Source organism: Mycteria americana, chromosome 7 (assembly GCF_035582795.1).
Source record: "Mycteria americana isolate JAX WOST 10 ecotype Jacksonville Zoo and Gardens chromosome 7, USCA_MyAme_1.0, whole genome shotgun sequence".
Classification (NCBI taxonomy): Eukaryota; Metazoa; Chordata; class Aves; order Ciconiiformes; family Ciconiidae; genus Mycteria; species Mycteria americana.
In genome coordinates, this window is record NC_134371.1 from 19074350 (window position 1) to 19096690 (window position 22341).

A 22341-nucleotide genomic window follows, 5' to 3' on the forward strand; every position below is an offset into this window, starting at 1 on the left:
GGACATATTCATTCTTTCAAAATCTCTTGTTTAGTCTGCTAACATACTGTTGCGTTGTTGAGTGGGAAATTTCTGGTTAAGTTGTAATATAGCGTCATAAACCTTAGAGGCAGTGATGTTGTATTCTTTCTGTCTGTGTAGAGCCTGTGTTGCTATGGCCCTGATCCAGAATTTGATAACACAAACAAACATAAATGATAAATCAGGCATATTTGTCTAAGGGCTCATTTAGCAATAAAAAGAGTTGTTTAACTATATTTTCTTTTTAATAATGTATTTAGTGCTTTTTATTAAGTTGAAATATGCAAGGTCTGTTTTTCATTGCTGCAGTGTAAGAGCTCCATCCCAGTGTAGGCACTGTATTTCTTCTTCTCCAGCCTTCAAATAAGGAGATGTAAAACTAATGACCAGGTACCTTAATAGGAGACTTTGCAGATGCAGGTATAGTTACATTTATATGGGGGATGATATTTCTGTGTTCCCCCCTTGTCTTCAGGGAATGGGTTTCATTTGCAGTGTGGGGGGGATAGCAGAAGGAGTAAGTGCTGCCATTTTCTGGGAGTCTCTCATGTCTGTGGTTTGTTTTGTAATTTTTTCTTTTTTTGAATGTTACTGCTCTTACAGCAGTCGGGGGAGGAAGAACTGAAATGGTTTAGTTGTCACGATTTTTCTTCTGTTCCTCCTGCGATGTAGGCCTGACACTTCTCTTGAAATACAAACCCAATTTGTAGTCATCTTCAGTGGTCCCTGAAGCTGGCTCACTTCCCTGTTGCTCTTAATTTCAGGTGTTGTCAAGTTGTGCCAGAAGCAAGTGCAGTTGAGATGTTTGGTCTCCAGAACTGAATGTCGTAGTAACACGGGCTTTGTTCAATTTTATTACTTGGCATCTTCTTTTAAAAGGAAGAACTAAAGGGGAAATACAAGGATCTTGTGGGGAATGCTCAGAGAAGGGAACCTGGAGGACAGATCTCTTAGCCATAAAAGATCCTGAAAAACGTGCACTCTGTGTGGCTTTTCGGGAGTACTTCAGCGTCCAAAGTCTTGGAGAGTATGTAAAATGTACATGCCTTGGTGGAAATGGTGGCCCAAGTTATATAGCCATTCCCATACTCGCTGTTTGCATGCTCCATTAAGTACAATTGGAGAAGTTTTTGTAGGACTGGTGCCAAAGTGAGCTTTCTGTGGATTGGAAAGGAAGGGGAATAAAGTAAAAGCAAACAGCCCGCTCCCCCCCCTGCACCCACGGGCTCCTTCCCTCTGCTATGAGACAACAACTGTGAGGACCCCAGGACCAAAAAGCTTTCTGAAACATGATGAGTTGCTTAATCAGATTTCCATGCTCGGTTTCAACCTCATGTAAATAAAGAATGTGTAAGGAAAAAAGCTTGTGTGTAATTTGAACATAAATGTGAAGGTAGATGTCTGTTTGGGGGGAGATCATGATCATACAAACTTACGCCACTTTCTCCTGGCAGAAGGGACGTTCTCAAAGTGAAGGTTTGGAGGTGGCAGAGGAGAGGTTTTGGAAGGACTTTGTGTGAAGGAAACTCCAAATAATTGGAACTAGCGACTGCAGTGTGGGTTGGTTTTCTTCTCACTTTCCTGGCTGCCTCACATCTCTCCTCGCCATGGGAAGACTCCTGAAGGACAATGGGAAATGAACTGGCTTATCCAAGAATTAACTTCAACCCAGTGGTAACTGGGCACAGAGAAAGGAAGTTATGTGAGGCAATGAAAGGAGACAAAGGAGGAAAGTGATCTAAATAGCAACATAAAGAAAATATTTGGAAATAAAAGTAATCATCAACTTGTACAGTAGGGTGTCCAGCAGCCCTGCTGAGGTGTATGATCGATGTATTTGTTCATTCAGTTATGTCTTGCACTACAACATTTTTAAATCACTGCTAGAATTATATTGATTTCTTGAGTTTTAAATAGTGCAGCGTAAATCTTCCACTCACACCAGGACTCAAGTGTCTCCGACTGCAAGCTAGCTGCAGTTTGCCAGTTCCACTTGATTTCATTTCAGACTCATCCCTGCAAGCCAAACCACAAAAAGAGCTTCCTGTCCAGTGGAAAATGAAAGGCAAGAGGCGATCCTTTTGTTGCTAACGGGAGGTTGCAGGGAGCAGAGCTGGCTCTTGCTGAGGTTGTGTTTGGGCTTGGTTAACCATTTTGCCAATTAGGCAGAGACTTCTGGTCGCTGGATATAAGTTAGATGCTCTTAGGTCTAACGGAGGACAGTAGTTTAATACCCAGGGTAGCTTATAAAGAGCCTCGTTGAGCAGCAGCCTGATATAATGAAAGGTGAAAAGCTCGGACCGTTGTGTTTCTCGGGGTTGTGTTTCCGAAGGAGAGCTCTGCTTGCTGCCTTATTTATTCCACACTGGCTATTTGGCCTGTGGAGCCAGTGGGTTTTTTCTTGTTTGCTTTTGTTCCTCTCAGAGCTTACAAGTTAAGCTGTCAAGGGTAATTTTTTCCTGTTCCAGTACGTTTATTACTAAATCTTAAACTTGCCAAATGTCAATGTTTTTCCCCCTCTCCCCCAGGCAGTGTGGGCTGGTGTTGGTGATGGAGCTGGGTAAGGAGGGCTCTGCTTCTGTGGGCACTCTGCAGAGGGTTTTGTCTTCTACTTCCCTCCCCAGCGCCATCAGCGGGAGGCCTGGCAGAGCTCTGCTCTGAGATGACTGGGGTTTTATTTGGCTGGGAAGAGGGAAGAGGGGCTCAGGGATGTCTGCGTGCTCTTGGGTGTCTCGCTCAGAGCTGGGACAGAATCTCAGAGGTGTGCCCTGTGCTTGACGTCTGTTGTCCACAGTTCCTGGAGTGTTTGTCCTGCTTGGTGTCTGAGGAATGAGAGGTCCTTCGTGGGTGAGCTCTGCCCTCCGTCAGAAAAGCCGCATCCCTGAGATGCTGCCCTGGCAGATGTGGGACTGGATGTTGGGATACCCACCCTGGACCATGGTAACTCATCTGTTCTGCCTGCTGCCATGTTAAAGGGCTTTCCTAGCCTAGCTCAGAAGCAGCAGTGAAACTGGTAATACGTTTTTCTTTCTACTGGGGATGAGCATTTTTCAAGAAAAGGCATTTTCGCAGTGCCCCAGCTCTTCCTTCTCCTTCGCCTGCTACAGCTACCTGGAAGCACGGAGGCTGTAAAACCTGGAAGAATAATGATGGGTTAAATATAACCAGAACTCTTGTGTCCTTTAAAGGGATTTAGTTGGAGGATTGAGTTATGTCCAAAGTGGCTGCCCCACGCTATCACTTTAAACCTTACTTGTGTGGTGAATCCTTCCTGGGACTGAGCTAAGGCAGGATCTGCTGCACGGTCACAGCTGAGAAACACATGGGAAAATAAAGGCACCTGTGAAGGGCTGCTGCGAGCGTGGCTGTGGGGACAGAGGGAGGGAAGGAAGGAGCAGCTGCTGCCCAGCGGTTGTTTTTCCAAAGGAGTTCTGAAGATGTAAAGAGTTGAATGCATTTCTTGCTGGGCTTGTTTATTATTTTTGTTTTCGAGGGGGAACTTTAGCATCGCTTTAAGACTTAGGTTCAGCTTTGTTCCCACTAAAGGGGTCAGGTGCTGGCTGTTGATGTAACTGCTGAAGAGGTGCTGACACTTCCAGCTTTTTCTGGAGCTACTCTTTGATTCCTTGGAATAAATCAGACATTAAGTACTGATCTTTTTTTCCCCCTCCCTCCTAAACCGGAGGGCAGCCGTCAGAATCGATGGTTACTTTCCATTAAATGGTTGCCCAGCTCAGTCTGTTCTCCCTCTGAATTTCGTCTCCAAAATAAAACAGTTCTTCACATATTTCTGTAAGCCATGTTACTGCATTTACTCAGTATTATTTCTGTGTGCTGAGGAGCCCTGCGGTTCCCACAAAGACCCTCGTGTTTGTGCTGCGAAGGCTTTGGCTGGATGGCGGGCAGTGTGGGTGAGGAAGCAGTGACAGGCAGAAGGAAACTGTGCAGCCTTTTTCCTTAACTGAGTTTGTTGGGTCTTACTTAAGCAAATGTTGCTTGAATGCAGTTCACGGTATTTGCTCAGTGATCCAGTGGAATGTCTGGGATATTTTTGTTTTTCCTCCAGAGCCAGAAAGCAGTTTTTGGCTCTGAATCCCAAAGCCGCCAGGCTGAGGCAGTGACGGTGCCTGAGGGCGAGGAGAGCCGAGCTGCTTCGGTGGGGCAGCGAGACGGGCACCCTGGCTGGCACGGAGCGCTCCCTCTGCGCCAGGAGCTGGGTGTCTTAATTAAAGATGTTGCAAATGACTCTACAGCTAGATTTGCTTTTACTGAAATGAAAGATGTGCCGTGACTGCCTGAGCTGCCCAGCAGCCTGCTGGAGGCCTGTCCAGCTCGTATCCCAGCTCCACTGTGGATAAAAAAAATCCAGTTTCAGCGCTCAAAGTTGTGCAACCCTCCAGTGAGCCCTGACCCTCCCCGGCCACCCAGTGCGGGAGGCACTGCGGGCTTTGTGCGTGCTGCCGTTGCGATGAAGCTCCCCGCTGGCCACCTTGTCTCCTGGCTGGCTTTCCAAATGCTGCACTGCATCCCCCGGCACCGAGGGACCAGCAGATGTCCCGGTGGGTCCTGCCAGGCTGCCCAGGGCTCCTCTCGGAGTCTCTCCAAAGCTTTGTGACCAGGGATGGGAGGGTAATATGCTGCGTGAAGAGGAGGTATTCCAGGTGGCAGTGGCCATGGGGAAACATGCCCTTTTAATCTTATTTTTTCTTATATATATATATTTATTTATTTTTGTCTCTGAACTAAAAAAGGTGATGTTTGGGATCCACCAGCACCATATCTAATGCAACCTTCTGATGCCTTTTGGAGGCACTGGATGGTATGGGGCTGTATCTAGACAGCTTTGGACTTCACCAAGCCTGGTGCCTGGTGGTGTGGCTGGCTGCTGGGGCACAGGGAGGCCTGAGCACAGGTTTTCTGAGTAGCAGCTTCTCGCAGTGTTTTCCAGACCTGGTAATGATGTGGAGATGGAGCTTGCTTTGTTCTGGCCATGACAATATGTGCATGGAGGCTGGGTGAAGCTTGGGCTTTCTCGTCCTGCGCGTGTTTTTTGTATTGCTAACCCAGAGAACACCTGCATGTTTATCTGTGTTCCAGCGGCAATTCATAACAAGACATGCACACGTCCTCCCAAGCCTCTTTTTGGCTGCTCCTTTCTTCAAGTCTCCTCTGTATTCCTCTTAAATATTTTTACGAGTGTACCTGATCTTTAGGCTGGTGCTTCTTGCTTGGCCGGGACAAGCTGGCGGTTTACTTGCTGACTGGAGGGTCTATACCTGTGCATCCTGACACGGACCCTTCCAATTGTTTTTTCATTACCACATGCCCTGAAGTTGCCACAGGAGAAAGTCTTCAGATTTCAGGAAGAAAATGTCTCATTGCCTCTGCTTGCCTCACTTTTAAGTGAGGAATATTTTACTGTCTTGGATCAAACATAATCAGTTGCAACTAGACCAGATTTGAGGCTAAAAGAATGTTTATTTTAAAACACAGATAGACATAAGAGACAGTCACCTATTACTAAGATTTGCATAAGATTCAAGATCCTCTAGAGCATCCTCTGGTGACTGCAAATATGCAGAGTAAATACCTGCTGGCTCAAGTTCTGTGCTCTATTTGTTTTAATTTTTTCATTTTCTTTGTTAATTTTGTTGACAAAGACCCTTATTATCTGGTGTGGAAGAAATACTTATATTAAAGAAATAACTAGTTAATTTTCCATATGGTCCTTTGATCATGGTCTTGAATAGTGAGAGAGCCCAGAGTCCTGTGTGCGTACGTGTTCCCATGCCAGACTCCTGTGCCAAGAGAGCATCTGCCCTTGCGTAATGGTAATAATTATGGATCTTTACAACTTGGATCTGCTTTCTTGGAGCAATGATAGTCTGTGGACCGGGGATAGGGAACAGAGGGAGAAAAAGAAATTGGGCTGCCTAACTTTAGGTGCCCAACTGAGGCTTGTGAGTTAGGAGCAGTATGGGCTTAGGGTCCATAGGGAAGTCAGATCGACACATGCAGGAGCTAAGCTGTTATCTCATATGAGCTGCAAGTAAACAGTGTGAGATCAATGATAAAGAAAAGAATTGAGTATGGAAAGTAAACCCCCCCCTTATTACTTCTGACAAATCATGCTGTGCTAGAAGTGAAAATGTCCATGGCAGCTGCTATATTGGTCTTTTCAAAGTTGGTAAGCTCTTGACCCTAGTTATTAAAAGATATTTTCAGTATATGTTACTGGACTGAAGGGGTTGAAAACAACAATGTCAAAATACTCAGATGTTTTTGTGTGTCCAGGACAGTGCCTGAAAGACGACATCGATTAATCTTCATGTCCTTTGACATGAGACATCTCTACACGTCAGACGGCTGTAGCTGTGTTATGAAAGGGCAAAGGCACGGCATTTTTCTGTTGAGGACAGTTTTGTCAGATAGTGACACTGGTGTTGGCAAGTCTCTAGGGTGAAATAAGGAGCTCTTCAGAGCATCTTGGCTTCTGCTAAAGGTTTGAATGTTTGCAAGCACAGAACTGCTGAAACCACAAGTGTATTTTATGTCATGTTGGGTGACAGTGGCTTGCCAGGGAGCGAAGGATCAGATGGAAAATGCTAGTTTGCCATAGAAAGGCTGGAAGGAATGTGGATAATTTTTAACATGCACAAGAAGCTGGTGTGAGTTGTATCTTCCAGAAATTCATGGGAAAGATGGAACACACAAACCAAAGGACTGAAAGTGCCATAAATAAATATATTCCTATCCCTGGAAGAAAATGTGATATGAAATGCCTTTATTGCTTAAGGTTAACACAGTGGCATTGAGCTGGCTTTTCCATTCCTTTTCTCACTTAAAATACAGTGTCCAAAACAAGTAAAGGCTGCAACAGCTTGATCATAATTTACACGTTACAACCAACCTGTGGCTACTCTGCCTTGCACTGAGGCTAGAGAGGAGGGAACGCGGCGGCTGGTCTCAGTGCTTATAGGATGACACTTGCTATAGGACATGCCATGCTGTCACAAATAAGTCATCTTCCTGGACTGATCTTTGCTGCTAGGTGACCTCTGTCCAGTGTTTTGGAGGAAGGAAAAGCATTATTCAGTCCTGGTGATCTTTGGCTGATGGTCACAGCTATGTTTATCACAGATGCGGCTTTCAGCCTGAGCTGTGGCTATTGCCAGTCCTTGTCAATGATTACTCTCTAGTTAGCAAGGCTATACAGTTGATTCTGTTCAGGCACTTCTTCAGTGTGTATTTGGACATGCACACATAATAATTATTATGTCTTTCTGTGCCCTTCACAGCTGCTTCTTATGAGTATTAAAGATTAAATTCTTTTTTTATATACTTCCTGCTGGCTTCACACTGATGAGACACCATCGATTTTAATGGAAAAGACCACCAGTGGGAATTTTTGCCTCAGAATAATTTTCTTCTCCATCTGATAATGGAAGGAATAAGCTGTTCTTTGATCTTTGATTGGCAAACTTGGAAATCGGAAAGGAAGATGGTTGTACTGTAATAGCTTTACTCTAATGATGTGTGTGGTCAGTGGTTTCTGGGTATTTAAATAAAGGTGAGTGTGCTGTGAGATGTGATGAGGTAGAAGTCGAGATGCAGGAGCATTGCTTGTGGAATAACCTTGTAACTGAGAGCTCAGGGAGAAGTGCCCTATAAATCCATCTTTTGCTGGTTTTAGTTCATACTGGTACCATCCCTGCAATTTTGCAAATGTTAATATCTAATTAACTACATTGGCCAGCTCCAGATGGATTAATATGTAATGGATAACATGTAGATGATATTTAATCATGAAGAAAACTTTGTTCTGAACAGAATGCTGCCATTTTTGCGTCAAATATTCAAGATGTCTCGCCAGCCCCTGTATCCCTGTTCTGTATTTAGCAGGGGACCATGAAGTGATGAAATGTTAGACATCTGTCTTCACTAAGAGCTTTGGTAATGCTACTCTTGTGAAATGCTTGTACCTCAACTAGGAAAAAAATGATCATTCGTTTAAAAAGAAACAAAAAATAACAACATTAGTAGGTGTTGATGTTTCTATGTAAGACACAGTACAGGAGAGACTCTAAACCAGAGTCGTGAACTCCTTGTTGTAATGTCTAAGCACGTTATAAATATTTATGAATGTGTCCTCAAAGGAAAATGAAATTTATATAATGGAGATGCAAAGTGGTGTTAAAGGAAGCAACTTTCCAAAAGTTCCTACGCAGTTATACTGTGACAGAACTGGGACAGTAAATCAGACCATTACGTCCCATTTTGGTAAACAAGCCATCACCCCATCCTTCTTATTAGTTACTTTTGCCTTGGCTGCTTTCAGAGTAATTCACTGCTTTTCTTCGTAAAATACAAATACTTTATTTGTAAGGAAATGCATTATTTTTTTGTAACTTCGCACTTAGGCAGGCCATGCACGGATTGATGGCCAACAGGGGGTTGCAGTCAGCGGCAGGGAAGGAACAGAGAGAACATTAAACTCAGTTTACACTCCCATGTGACAACCTGCTCTGGTCTTGCTCCTCAGCTGCCGGAGGTGTCCCGAGCATCACTTGGGAGTCATCCGTGCTGAGAAGGTGATGCTCTGTGTGCTGGGGGTGAATTTGCAGCGCCGAGCTCAGCAGGGCTAACTGCTGGGGAAGGCCCATAATGGTGCTTCCTAAGTGGGCCTGGTGGGTTGACCCTGGCTGGACACCAGGTGCCCACCAAAGCTGCTCTGTCCCTCCCCTCCTCAGCTGGGCAGGGGAGAGAAAATATAGCAAAAGGCTCGTGGATCAAGATAAAGACAGGGAGAGATCATTCACCAATTACCGTCACAGGCAAAACAGACTCGACTTGCGGAAAATTAATTTAATTTATTACCAATCAAATCAGAGTAGGATAATGAGAAAATAAAAACTAAATCTTAAAACACCTTGCCCCCACTCCTCCCTTCTTCTTGGGCTTAACTTCACCACCGAATTCTCTACCTCCTCCCCCCCTGAGCAGCGCAGGGGGACGGGGCATGGGGGTTGCGGTCAGTTCATCACACGTCATCTCTGCTGCTCCTTCCTCCTCAGGGGAGGACTCCTCACACTCTTCCCCTGCTCCAGCGTGGGGTCCCTCCCACGGGAGGCAGTCCTCCATGAGCTTCTCCAGCGTGAGTCCTTCCCACGGGCTGCAGTTCTTCATGAACTGCTCCAGCGTGGGTCCCTTCCACGGGGTGCAGTCCTTCAGGGACAGACTGCTCCAGCGTGGGTCTCCCATGGGGTCACAAGTCCTGCCAGCAAACCTGCTCCAGCGTGGGCTCCTCTCTCCACGGGTCCACAGGTCCTGCCGCGAGCCTGCTCCAGCACAGGCTTCCCACAGGGCCACAGCCTCCATTGGATGCATCCACCTGCTCTGGTGTGGGGTCCTCCACGGGCTGCAGGTGGATATCTGCCCCACTGTTAACCTCCACGGGCTGCAGGGACAGCCTGCCTCACCATGGTCTTCACCACGGGGCTGCAGGGCAATCTCTGCTCCGGCACCTGGAGCACCTCCTCCCCCTCCTTCTTCATTGACCTCGGTGTCTGCAGAGTTTTTTTTCTCACATCTCACTCCTTTCTCCGCTGTGTTTGCACAGGTTTTTTTTTTCCCCTCTTCTTAAATATGTTATCCCAGAGGTGCTACTGCTGTTGCTGATGGGCTTGGCCTTGGCCAGCAGCGGGTCCATCTTGGAACTGGCTGGCATTGGCTCTATCAGACATAGGGGAAGCTTCTAGCAGCTTCTCACAGAAGCCACCCCTGTAGCCCCCCCACTACCAAAACCTTGCCACGCAGACCCAAAGGCAGGTGGGATGTAGCTGCCTTGGCTTTCTTTTCCTTTCCCATTCCTCATGCTGTTGTGGCAGGGCAGCTCATGTGCTCTCAACAGCTTCCTCTTGCAGACAAGCCCATAATGAAACAATTCCCTGCATTTACTGTTCTGCACTAATGAGAGGTGCTTATTTCTACATGCTCCAAGTGATACTGGTCTTCTCCAAACAGTGACCGGGGGAACAAAATGTTGCAGTGATGGCAGCATCTCTCTTGTGGCCAGCGATTCAAAACTCTATTTGGGCAGTGACAAAGTGCATGAGCAAGAGGCTAATTCTCTGTTCCTCGGGGTTTAAAGGCTTTGTGCAAATCTCTTTGAAGTCAGTGAAGGACTTCTGTTACTGCAATGGGCTTTGACTCTAACCCCAAATGCTCAGTTAATTTACAGTGTGTGTTAGTCTTTTGTTAGCTGGCCTGTGAATATGAAATGGTGCTGAGCGAACCTTTGGAGAATATGTTGAGTGTGCAAATTTGCAAACTGATCTTGATCTTTTCAAAGCAATATGACTGTGGATATATGTGGAAATTTCCCCCCAGTATGTTGCAGACACATTCGTCTTTGGTCTTGTATGCGCTGTTTGTATGTGTTTAGTTGGCACTATGAGCTCTGAGGTTTTATTTTAAGTTATTCCATAGTACTTTAGGGAACTCAACTCTCATCACTAATAAAATAAAATAAAGCAAAACACTGGTAGGTCTTGCCTTGTTAACTGTTCTAGCTGTTGCGTTTCCCACTGTTCCAAAAAATATAAAGCTTCATAAGATTTAACATATTCCCAGTGCAAAGCATGAATATTTATAGGCAAAGAATAAGACTTCCCATTTTGAAATGTCAATGCTATGAAATTGCTTTTTTGGCAGGCGTGATTAAGCCACATGGACTTCCAATAATGTTTTGTAAGCTTTTTCCTTAATTATGGCTTAATTTAGGTCTCTGAGTTTAACAAAACCTATGAAGCTTGCAGCAAAATATTTTTCTTGTGGAAAATTTTGTTTGCATGGAATACAAATCCTGTATTCTTTGTGGGTGTGATTTTTTTAATGTGTTTAAATGTGGAAATCTCTTATTTTTTCTTTGCATTTCTTAAAGCATATACAAAATAAAAATAGCTGATATTGTGTGTTTAATACAGAATTTTGAAGAAATTAGTTTGGAAAGTGCATGCGATTACTTTTTTTTTTTTTCTCTAAACGCCTTGAGTAAAATGCACATGAGGTTATAAGACATCCAGCAAGAGGCACAAGATTATGTCTCAAGCAGTTACTGCTGCAAGAGACAAATTAGAAACAATTTTGTTTCCATATAGTTGTTCTTAAATGCACCGTTCTGACAAGAGCAATAAATAGAATAATCTGCATAATTGTATTTATGTGGCATTGATCTGTCTTTTCTAGAGAAAACCCCTCTTCCCAGATAAAATAATTTTCCATTCAGCTGTAAGTGGAAGAAAGCCTCTTTAGCAGCTGCACAGTAGGGGAATGTTTCTGCACAGGCTTAATATAGAATTTTGATATGGACCTCTCAGTGAATTTGATTTTTGGTGAACAAAATACAGTAAGGGCACTAAAAACACCTTGCTTTCCTGTGCAGATTGGATAACAGGATATTTACTCAAAAGAGCTAGACAGAAAAGCACAGAGATGATATGATTAAGGTAGATTTATTACTAGATTCTTTTAACAGCATATTGTCTTAAATTGGTGTAATAAATGTCTCAGCCCTGCTCAAAGGTAGAGTTTTGAACAGCTTTGAGCTATTCCTGGCTTAATACTTAAGTAGAAACAGCAGAAGTGGTGGAAAAATAGGATCGTTTTGGAAAAAAACATTCAAACAATTCTAAATCCTCTGCCATGATCAATGCTTTTCTGACCCCCTGCAGCCTTGCATTATCAAACTGACAATGCCTCGGTCTCCCTAATATTAATGTTTGAAAAATGATACAAATAAATCATCTGAATAAATTAGAAAGAAAAAAGCCAAGTAGTTAGCATCACAGCTACCTGGGGCCTGCTCCACTGGCACTTAGACTTGCTAACATGAGCTTAGAGGTGCAGTCATGGGCTCTAAACCTGGGCTTTCCAGGGGAGCTGAAGAGAATGAAATCCCTTGAAACTCAGAGGCTGAACATTTTTAACATCTGGGTTTGAATGGTGATGTCAGCATCTGAAAAAGCAAATATCTGGAAAGTAGTTTGAAAACTGTTTTACTGAAGATGATGGGGAAATTGGGGAGTTTGCGGGGGGGAGTGCTTTTATTTTCCAGGTAAAGGAAAGTTCCCTGGGATGGCAGAAGGCAACGCTGGAGTCTGCTGTCTGTGTTTCACCTATCTTTGCTCTTCTTTGCAGGTTACATATTTGGGTAAGGTTTCCACAACAGGGATGCAATTTTTGTCAGGCTGCACAGAGAAACCAGTCATTGAATTATGGAAGAAGCACACACTCGCCAGGGAGGATGTTTACCCAGCTAACGCCCTTCTGGAAATTCGCCCTTTCCAAGTCTGGCTGCATCATCTGGACCTCAAAGGCGAGGCGACAGTCCACATGGATACCTTTCAGGTAGCACGTATAGCCTACTGCACTGCTGACCACAACGTCAGCCCAAACATCTTTGCTTGGGTCTATCGGGAGATCAACGATGACTTGTCCTACCAGATGGACTGCCATGCTGTAGAGTGTGAGAGCAAGCTGGAGGCCAAGAAGCTGGCCCATGCCATGATGGAGGCCTTTAAGAAGACTTTTCATAGCATGAAAAGTGATGGCCGGATCCACAGGAACAGCTCGTCAGAGGAAGTGTCTCATGAATTTGAATCTGATGATGGCTGACTGAAATAATTCACGGTTCAGCAAAGGCAGAAATGGCCTAGGGAATGCGAGCTGATAGATGAATAAGCAACAATTGAAATTGGGGAATGAAAGGACTGCCAAACACTTGTCTGACCAGCTTTTTAAATCAAAAGAGCAATTCAGTACCTACAGATATGCATCATTAAAGTAATTACGTTACATTGAAATCTGCTGCTGTTGTAAAAGTGAGAAAAAAGCTCCCTCCCCCATCTCTCTCACCCACCCATCACTGTCCCTTTCTCATCTCTGTAGTTCAGGTGCATACCATGAAGTAGAGTCATTCCTGTTTGTCTTATAAGACTTGTCAGGCAATTTTATTAGTTGCTCCTCTGGCATTCCTAGCTGGTGGCTGATGCTGATGCACAAGAGCAAGTAGACCTGGAAAGCCCTAATGATTCCCGAAGAATCTTTCTCCATGATGCATCACAAAAATCCTTTGACCGTACATAGGCTAAGACAGCCATACATAGCCTTTTAGACTAATGGCCTGGCATTCTGCAGTTAATTCACATTTCACAGATAAAAAATGAAAGAAGATGCTTGTATGTACACATTATATCATATGCTATCCTTTATTTTATTCATTGTACCTATTTTCTTAATACACCTGCTGCCACGTCTTTCACCCAACACCAGTAGTTGCAGTTTCAGACTATATACTGCAGGATACCAAAAAGGGGTGGGCAAAAATACTCCGCGATGGCTAGGGGTACAGCGAGCCAGCACCTCTATCTGTGCATTTTCCAACCCTGATGTGCTCCGCAGGAGGGGGCCCACTGGTGAGAGTTGAGGGACACTTGGGTCTGTCAGTGTTTGAACTGTGACTTCTCATCAACCTCAGGTCTGAAGTGATGTGAGCATGGTAGCCTCAACTCCGTGTTACCGGTCTTTGCATTGCTGGTCGAGTGGTCCTGGTGGGATGGAGCTGGTAGTGCCTCATCGCACAGCCAGGGCTGTGTTACTGTAAAGATCAAAGGAAACGGTCCCTTAGGGGTCAGGTTTGAACATCTGTTCTGGCTGAGAAGCTCATGTTAAGATTCCCATATCTTTCCTTGTCCACAGATATACAGAGTCATGCCTTTCTTAAATGCAGATGTTTAATAAAACTCAAATAAAAGGAAAAACTTGTTTCACTTGATATTTTTTAAGGCCAAGAGCAGATCAATAGTTTGTAAGTAATGCTGCTCCTTTATACAATTTTGTTCGTGATTATGGTAACGTTAGGGGCACTAGGGCACCTTACAGAAGCCTTAAAAGAAAGCTAATCGAAGCAGATAGCTCTATGTCTGTGTTTTGTGGGTCTCTATGTTTGTATGTGAGAGTGTATGTGTGAGTCCAGTGTTAAAGCATGTAGATTGAGCATGGAGACATATTGAGGAGGGCCCACACCTCTTGAAAATACGCTTGTTGCTTTACAATGTATGTAAACTATTCTCCAGCATAAATGCATTCATACTTTAATAAAAAAAATGTTTTGAGTTAAAGCTTGGGAGTTTTAAGCTGTCTTTCCAATGCAAACTCTGTGGTTTTGTTTTATGTGTGTGGGTTCTGTGTTCATTTTGTTTAGTGGAATGAAAATGTTAATTTATTTCCATTTAGTATTACATCAGTCTCCATGAGAATTACCTTTAATATTTTAAAATTATTTTCTTTTAAATATTTAGGTAAATTATTGCTGTGAGGTTTTTTTTTTTTTAAACTTTGCTGTGTGTGGACGTGATTTATAATTTCTGCTTTGCAGGAGGTGGCAGAGATACCCACACACACACGCAGACCTGGCCAGTTGAAATGAGTTCTGCTGAGTGGGAGCAGTATCTTGCCCTGCTTACAGAAATCACAGAGTGGCTCAGGTGTGGCATTAGATGGTGGGATGGGGAATAAAACACCAGGCTGGCAGCTTCCAGAACTGTTTCTCTCTGAATCTTTGGATGATCCAGTGTTTCCAAATATGGCTCCAAAAATGATTTATTTTTTTCTTCCACAATGCTCATTTGGAAGTGGAGGGTCATGTATGGACTATATGCTGGTCAGAAAAAAAAAAAAAAAAAAAAAAAAATCTGAGTCCTGCCATGTACGTATCTGTCTTTTTGACCAAAGGCAAAACTAGGCAAAACTTCCAGCTTCTGACAAATTGTTTTCTTTTGCTCAGAGCTGTAAGCATGCGTTAGTTACTTTACTTGTTTGGATGCTCTGCCACCAAAGCTGCTGTGAATCAGCGTGTGAAATCCCCAGTTTCATCCTCTCAGCCAGATGTCCCTGCTGACAACAGAGAGGTTTGACTGCGAGTCCCAGCTCTTAACTGAGGGCTGCTCGAGTGTGGGAGGGGGAGAAGGAAGATACCAGCCCTCCTCCCACGCAGGAGCTGAGGTCCCTCCTGCCTGCCCTACAGGGGACTACAGTGGATGATTTGGGTTTGGGATTTACGCTTCTGGAGCAAATACTTAGAAGTGTGGCGTGTGTTCTTGCCGTGGGGGTGGGTGTGATCCTTCTGGCTGACACGCCTGCCCTTCTCACCAAGCAGTCCAGGCCAGAGCACAACTGGACAGAAATATTGCCATCATTTTATTTTTAATCATGATCTTTCCTCTAACATGCTGGTATCTGCTGAAAAGATCCTATCTCACTAAATCACCTGCAGCTGTGGGTTATGCAAAGAATACCTTTGTTCGGGTTTTTTTCTTTTTTTTTTTTTTTTTCTTTTTTTTTAAGGACAGTCTGAATTTCTGCAAACAGTGCTGGCTTTATTTGGGAGCAACACACAGAAACCATAGACAGAAATGCCAAGGGTTGCTCCAATACGCTTTTACTCTACAGCCTGAAATGGTGTCTTGCTGCTCCCCTTGTCACATCTGTGACTGGCAGCATCTGTCAGCAAGAGCCCTGGGCTACGGCGTTACTCCCCGCACCGTAGCCCACAGCAACGTGGTGTTACCCAGAACAGGAATAATCTGGGAGTGTGATTTTAAGCTGTTTTGTCTGCAGATCATTGTCTACGGTGATGCTCCATGACAGGGCATGGCATCGTGCGTTGACGTTAGCAGCACCACGGTGCGCTCGCTCAGTGATGGGGCTGCAGGTTACTCGGCTGTGGTCTTGGACTGTCATATTTCATGGCTTGGTGTCAGAGAAATTGATACTTTGGGGAACACAGGGCTTGCCTGTTTGCTAGTTGCCTATGTGCATTTGGAAATCTGTTCCTAGGTGCTGATTAGGACCCTGAAGGGACAGTTACGTGAGGTGGCTGCCATGTGTGCAGCCCTTGCTGACCTTGCACTGATTTACAGTGGGTTGAGGAGTTCTTGCAAAGGTATTTGATATTGTGGCATCTGCAATAATTCCTCAGTATTTGGAGGCTGTGGGTTACATGAGAATTTTGAACGATAAAAATAAAATACAAAGGAGAAAATTCTAGTCCTTGTGATTAGAAAATCAGACCTTTTGAAACATGAACGAGCTATTTTCTAAGGGTTCAAACATGCAAGGGAATATGGGGGAATGTGAACTCCAGTTTGTCTTAGAAAACATGAGATTTGAAAAATAATCAGTATCATGAGTTTGGATCCTTAGATAATTTGGAATTCAGGCCAAATCCCTCTGCATTATCAATACCAAATGTGTGATGCCATTTGCATGCAGGAGAAAAGCTTTTACTCCTAAATTGCGAGCATATCAGTTATCACTGAATATCAGTTGCCAATAGATACCGGAATGAAACATCAAGTTAAACTTTTCCTTCAATTAATCTGTTGGAAAAGAAAAATCATAAAGTTTCCATCAGAAGTCACTTCCAGTTGGCGGAAGACTTTCCTTTTCAACTACAAAGAGCACAGTTTTGGATCTCACTGCATCCCGCTGTGGGTTGACGAGTTCCTTCAGCGTCAGCCAGGAAAACACGTAAGGGATTTCTTTCCCTCTTCTGTTTGTAGGGGAGAGTAGAAAAGCGTCGAGTATCTAACTGTGTTATTAGAACTGCAGAAAAAGTAGAGAGCGTATTTAGGGCAGTACACCTCAACATCCATATGCAACATCACCGGTGTTTTGTCAAGGTGATTTTCATAATTTTCTAACTACCTTAAGAAGAAAAGAAAGTAAGTGTTATTCTATATAGGCTAAGTTTGTTCCGTTTTCAAGCTCTGAAGTCTAAATGTCTTCTGTTCGTACCAAGTCTTCTGTGAGTGAATGATTGTAGCTCAGGAGCAGTTGTGCTATGGAGAGAGCAACACACCGCACTCGTGAGCACAGGTTGCTTGAGAATTGCTTAGATGTGTATGGGGCTTTTTGCCTGTGGGGAAGGAGAAAAGCAGAGAGTAATTTCTTTCATGTTTTAAACTCAGATGCCCCTAAGAACAGCTTAATGTTTTGTTTTGTTTTAAAAAACCCATCCAAAACACAACCAAACAAAAAAACTCCTCTGCAGCTGGTTCCACTCCCCAACTTTCCAGTAGTGAGTGGCTTCATTTTTACATGAAAAAGCAGTCGGACGTTGCCAATGAATTGCATTTAATTTTCCTAAAAACCTGCAAATAAATGGCATGTGATTAAGAAGCCTTTGATACAGAGGCAACCCCATATCAGTCTCTTACAAAACTTTACATATATATGTTATTCTTGGAAGCTTTGAGACTTCAATATCCATGTATTCACACTGAATTTTATTTGAATTGTAAGGTTCTCTGTGTGTCTGTATACACATATGTATGCATATATATACATACACATGTACACACACACATCTTGAAATGTTATGCTTGTTAATAAATATTTTCTGTATGATGGACATATGTAATGATAGACGTGTGTGTGAAGGCAATCGTGCGTGTTAGTGTTGAGATAAATGGTTTACTTCATAAAAAGTCTTTTTTCTTTAGTGGGAAGCAAATTAACTTGTCTACCTACATGCAAAATTTGATATACTATATGCATTATTTACCATTTACCACCAGAGCTGGCCCACTCCATGCCCAATTAGCTGCTGTAAGAATGATGTATGATTGGGCTCATTTTTCCCTGTAGCAGTGAATTATTAATTTGTGTATAATTGGGAAGTGATAGCTTAAATGTATGGCTGTTATCCTGTAGACTAGAGTGTTCAGTCTGCCAAGAGTTTACAGTAAGAGAATATATCCTTTTGTGAAAATAGGGACATTCATTATACCTTTTTTCTAACCTAATTTTAAACAGATACAGGATGTTTTTTGAACGTTCCTTTTTTGTTAAAGTCCATTAAAATGTTTCCTTCCTTTCATTGTACAACTGATCATCATTGGCTGCTTTTACCCGTTGCCCCAAGGCTCTTTTATCTCCATGGCATGACTTCTGCGCTGCCCTGGGGCCAGGCTGGGGGAAAGTCGGGGATCGTCCCTTCTGCCCCAGCGGGGCACACGGGCCAGATGCTCGTGTCCCTGTTGCTGCAGTCGCGGGGAGTCTGTGTGCCTGTGCCAGGGGCACGGCATTTGCAGGAGGCTGGGCTGGGACGGGAATCGCTGGGTAGCTGCAGGAGGCTGTAAGAACGTTGGGTCAGGCTGCTGGTTTGAATTTTTATAGCTACGTTGCACAGGCTAAGCTTGAAGTTCGGGAAGACCTCTCTTGTATGGCAGTAATTCATTGTAAGTGCCATGACAATTTCTTCAGTTAGGATTGTAATTAATTTTTGATCAGGGCTGTCAAAGCAGATACAGTGATTTATTGAAAACAGTTGTATGTTTGGAGAGATGTTATCCTGTCTTCTGCAGTGCCTTCCCTGAAAGGGTTGTGAAATATGTTGGCAGCAGAGACATGCTGCACGTGCTGACCGTGTGCTGCAAATGGGATTAAAGCTACAGGGTGTTAAAGCTGCGTGGGGGGTGGAAGGGCACAGCAAGGCCCCAGCAGGGAAGTGTGTGGCTACGGGATAATGGAGATGGCCAGGCTGAGAGTTTTGCTGTCTGAGCATGAACTGGCTGTGTGAAAACCTGGGTAGTTCATCTTTTTTCAAAGGGCTTCCCGAAACCAAACAGTTCAGTGAAGATTGAGGAGTGAGGATAAACTGTTGGAGAGCTTTCTGTGATCAGTTCATCAGAGATCCCCAGTACAGTTGAGCGACAGGAAAGTCTTCACCGAACTGAATAAATGTGATGTGCTCAGCTTCCACAACGGCCATGGGGTTAGGGCTGCTCTGGTACGGCCAGTGCCTGGAGGTGGTTGGGTTTGTGCGGGCTGGACTCCTGCCTAGTGCCAGGACTTCACGGGGTGTGCGCAGCAGCAGCAAGTTGCTGCGTTCTGGTGGGACGTGCCTGCGGCCGGGTGCTCGGTGGTCTCCTCGCGTGGCACGGTCCGTTCTCCTTTTCCATCTGTTGGTTGATTTCAAATAGTTACATACCTGATTACCCTGCTGAAAGAGAGAGGAGCTTCAACTCGTGTATCTCAGCAAGAGATGTGGGTTGCTGCAAGCTCTTTTCAAAAAAACTGGAAGTGAGAAAGTAGGTTTCTAATGTACAACTGAGGAAGCGTTAAAAATACTTGGAGTGACAGTCTCTCTACTGAGCAGGTCCTGGTAGTGCATTTGAAGATAATCCTAACGCTGTGCTAACAGCCTAAGGAAACGAAGCCCGAGCCTGGCACAGGAACGTTTTAGCAATAGGTCATGGAGGCAGTAGGCATGATTTCCAGTTATTGCTAGAAAGATGGGAGGGGGTGCCTGGGGGGGTGTTTGTTTTGGTTTTTTTCATGTCTGTGGTGGAAGGTGTATGTGAAAAGGCTGTTAATATTTTCTCCTCAGGAGAAAACTGCTCATGTGTTAACACAGTGACTTTTTGTGCGCTTACATTGGCAAGGTGAAAACACCTATTGAAACATGCCATTAGAAGTAGCCCAGCTCTGATGGCAGACTGCCTTTTAGTTACTGTGCCCGTCGCGTGGTACAGAATCCATGCTTCGCTTCACGAGGGGGCTATTACTGTGCAGACTGGAACATCTCTCTCCTTTCCCAACTTCCACCATCAGAGTGGGAAGACAGTACTAGATAACTTTTATCTATTATGCTTTGATTTGCATTGTGTATTACATTCTCTGTTATTTTCCTGTAAGTTGTATTGCTCTTGGAAAGAGAGGAAACATTATAATCCTATGAATAATGCATAATGTGGCTGGTATGTTTTTCTGTGGGCAGTATAGATTTTCTGAGAATGACAGACAGGAGTGGATTTCATTCTTGGAAAGTGAGTAATTTTTCAAAGTTGATATGGGTCATGTGCATGTGAAAAAGCAAGTTATTGCTATCTCAAATTAGTTACCTCTCATTTAGAGATAGTAGAAATAGTTTTAGACATAATTACTGAGGATATAATTACTCAAGGTTTTCTTGCACGGTTGGGTTAAATTGTTGTGGCTGAGTACTTAGTACCATGCCGGTGCGCCCTGGCTCAGTCTCATCTTTAATGGATTCCAGATCTGGTGGTTTCAAGTAACAACAGCTTTTCCAGATCCCAAGGCAATAATGAAATACGTAGGGGAACTTCAAAGGAAACTCCTCTAGAAAGGAAAAACGAGGTTAAATGATGATATAGTCAACTGTGGGATATTTTTATATCCATAAAAGATGTCAGGTCTACCCCAATGCAGAAACAGGTGAAATCTGAAACCGTGCTTGACTAATAGACCGTGCTTCACATCTACCCAGGCTCTCCTAAATAGTTTGGGACCTGATTCTCTCTGGGGTTTCCAGGTGGATTTCTTTTTGGTTTTTTGAGTCAACTCTGGCCACATAAAGAAAAGGCGTTTGTGTCTCCCTTCCCTGTTTCTAATAGTCTTTGCTATTCAGTAGTGAAGGAATGGCCCAGGACGAGGTGGAGCCAGGTCTACTGTGAGAGGAGCAGATCCCTGCACCCACTCCTCTGCTTCTCCTATCCTCGGTGTCCCTGGGAGGAGGTCACTGTCACTTCCAATGAACCCTGCTCTGCTCCCTGGGCCATCGCAGTGTCTTCTGCAGGTAGTGTGCTCCAATTAAATTTGTGTGACCTGTCAGAAAAATACATCTTTTCCTGCCAGTATTGTGGAAGTGTTTATGTGGTAACACGTTAGTCTGTGCTGAGCAGAGGGGAAAGGCCACAGTCTCCTTCCTGCAGTTTGCAGAAGGATGACCAACAATAATTGCCCAGCATTTACTAATTGACTCGTTACAGGTCTCTGCTGGTGTGCCTGCAATAGGGTACCACGTCTGTACTGCCTCAGGTCATTAAAGTCTTGATGTCAGAGTGGTGGCATGGGACAGGACTGGTGGTGCCAGCTGGCGCACGCGTCTCTGAGACAGCAGCCACTGGTGGGCATGTGAGAAGGCATGGGGGGCCAGGACAGCCCTGGCGTCGCTGGCTGTGGGATGCTGTCGCAGCTCGGCCGGGCCATGGGCCGGGGTGCCTAGCAGGCTGACGGTGCTTCGTCTGTTTGCAGGATGAAGGGATGCTGAATTGTGCCGAGCTTTCCTAAGGCAGCACGGTCTCATGCAGCAGGTCGCCGCATTCCCTGTGCCTTACTTACAGAAATCCTAATTTATGCCATTAGAAATGTTAAGAACAAAGAGTTTCAGTGTGGTTCACATTTTGCCTGTGCGCTGCAGTGGGTCTCAGCTAATTCATCAGCAGCGGTTTGTTCTGCTTGAAATCCTGGAGAACGGCTCCTCTCCCGAGGTATTTCTTCCGACTTAATTGCCAAGTTATAGTGAAATATGAGGTTCGTTGTTGTCTGCTGGAGCGCTGGGGATTCTGTTTTGTTGGCACATTTTTCATGACCTCGTGTCAGCAGCATAACTAGGCTATGAGATAATTTGTATGCTTTAGATGAGCAGCTGCGTGCATCTTAGCCAGAGAGAGAAGTAAGTGTGATCAGTCCAGCGGAGTTAATTAGGTAAAACAGAGAATTAACTCTAATATTGTAGATTAAGTGATGTCAGACCATGCAAGATGTGTGTAACTTTCATGCAGGTGGAAATCAAAATGGTCTGAACTGGTATACATCAAGATTTAATAAAAATGAGAGAAACAATAGCTGCAAATGTGGAAAAAAAAAAATCTACAGCCATTTAACAGCTGAAAAGAAAACCGTGTTGTACCCTTATTTCCCTGTGATGCTTTGGTTCTGCAATGGCTTTCCACTCATTTCCTAATTAAACAGTTCTGAGGTTGTAAGGAAGGAGGACTGCTCTGCAAGCCCTGCTCCTCGTCCTTGTGCTGTTGCAGGTGTCACACGGTTATCACAGGCTTTTGGAAGCTATTGAATTTACTGACATTTTGTTGGCAACAGGGATGAGGGTTAAACTGTACAGGAAAAACAGAAGAAGCAGACTTGTAATAGTGTCTGGTAATCCTTAAACTGCCTCTCCTGTGGAAACTGTGTGAGTTGCTTTGAGGCATGATGGAGGACAGATTCTGCACTGGCTTTTGCCCTACAGAAACCTCCCTGCATGGCAACCGATGCTTTGACAGGAGACCTGGTCTCTGAGATGTCACCCTGAGGAGACAATGGATGGACATTAGCTCTGTACTGATAGTCACAGCATTTTTCTTACGTATTTCTGATAAAACTCAATGTATTGAGTGTTTTCAGTGTGTAATATTTGGGTGGAAGAGTCTCTTCTTAGCTGGCTTTTGGAAA

At 44.2% G+C, this 22341-nt stretch overlaps 1 protein-coding gene across 2 annotated transcripts in view; it reads left to right on the top strand.

Annotated features, from left to right (window-relative positions):
• Nucleotides 1-14195, top strand: part of PID1 (phosphotyrosine interaction domain containing 1) — a 93074-nt gene extending 78879 nt beyond the window's left edge. For both annotated transcript variants that reach the window (XM_075507287.1, XM_075507288.1), the window contains one exon: nucleotides 12220-14195. In XM_075507287.1, the coding sequence (XP_075363402.1) occupies nucleotides 12220-12696 (477 nt within the window). In that variant the 3' untranslated portion in view covers nucleotides 12697-14195. The remainder of the gene's footprint in view (nucleotides 1-12219) is intronic.
• The last annotated feature ends 8146 nt before the right edge of the window (nucleotides 14196-22341 follow it).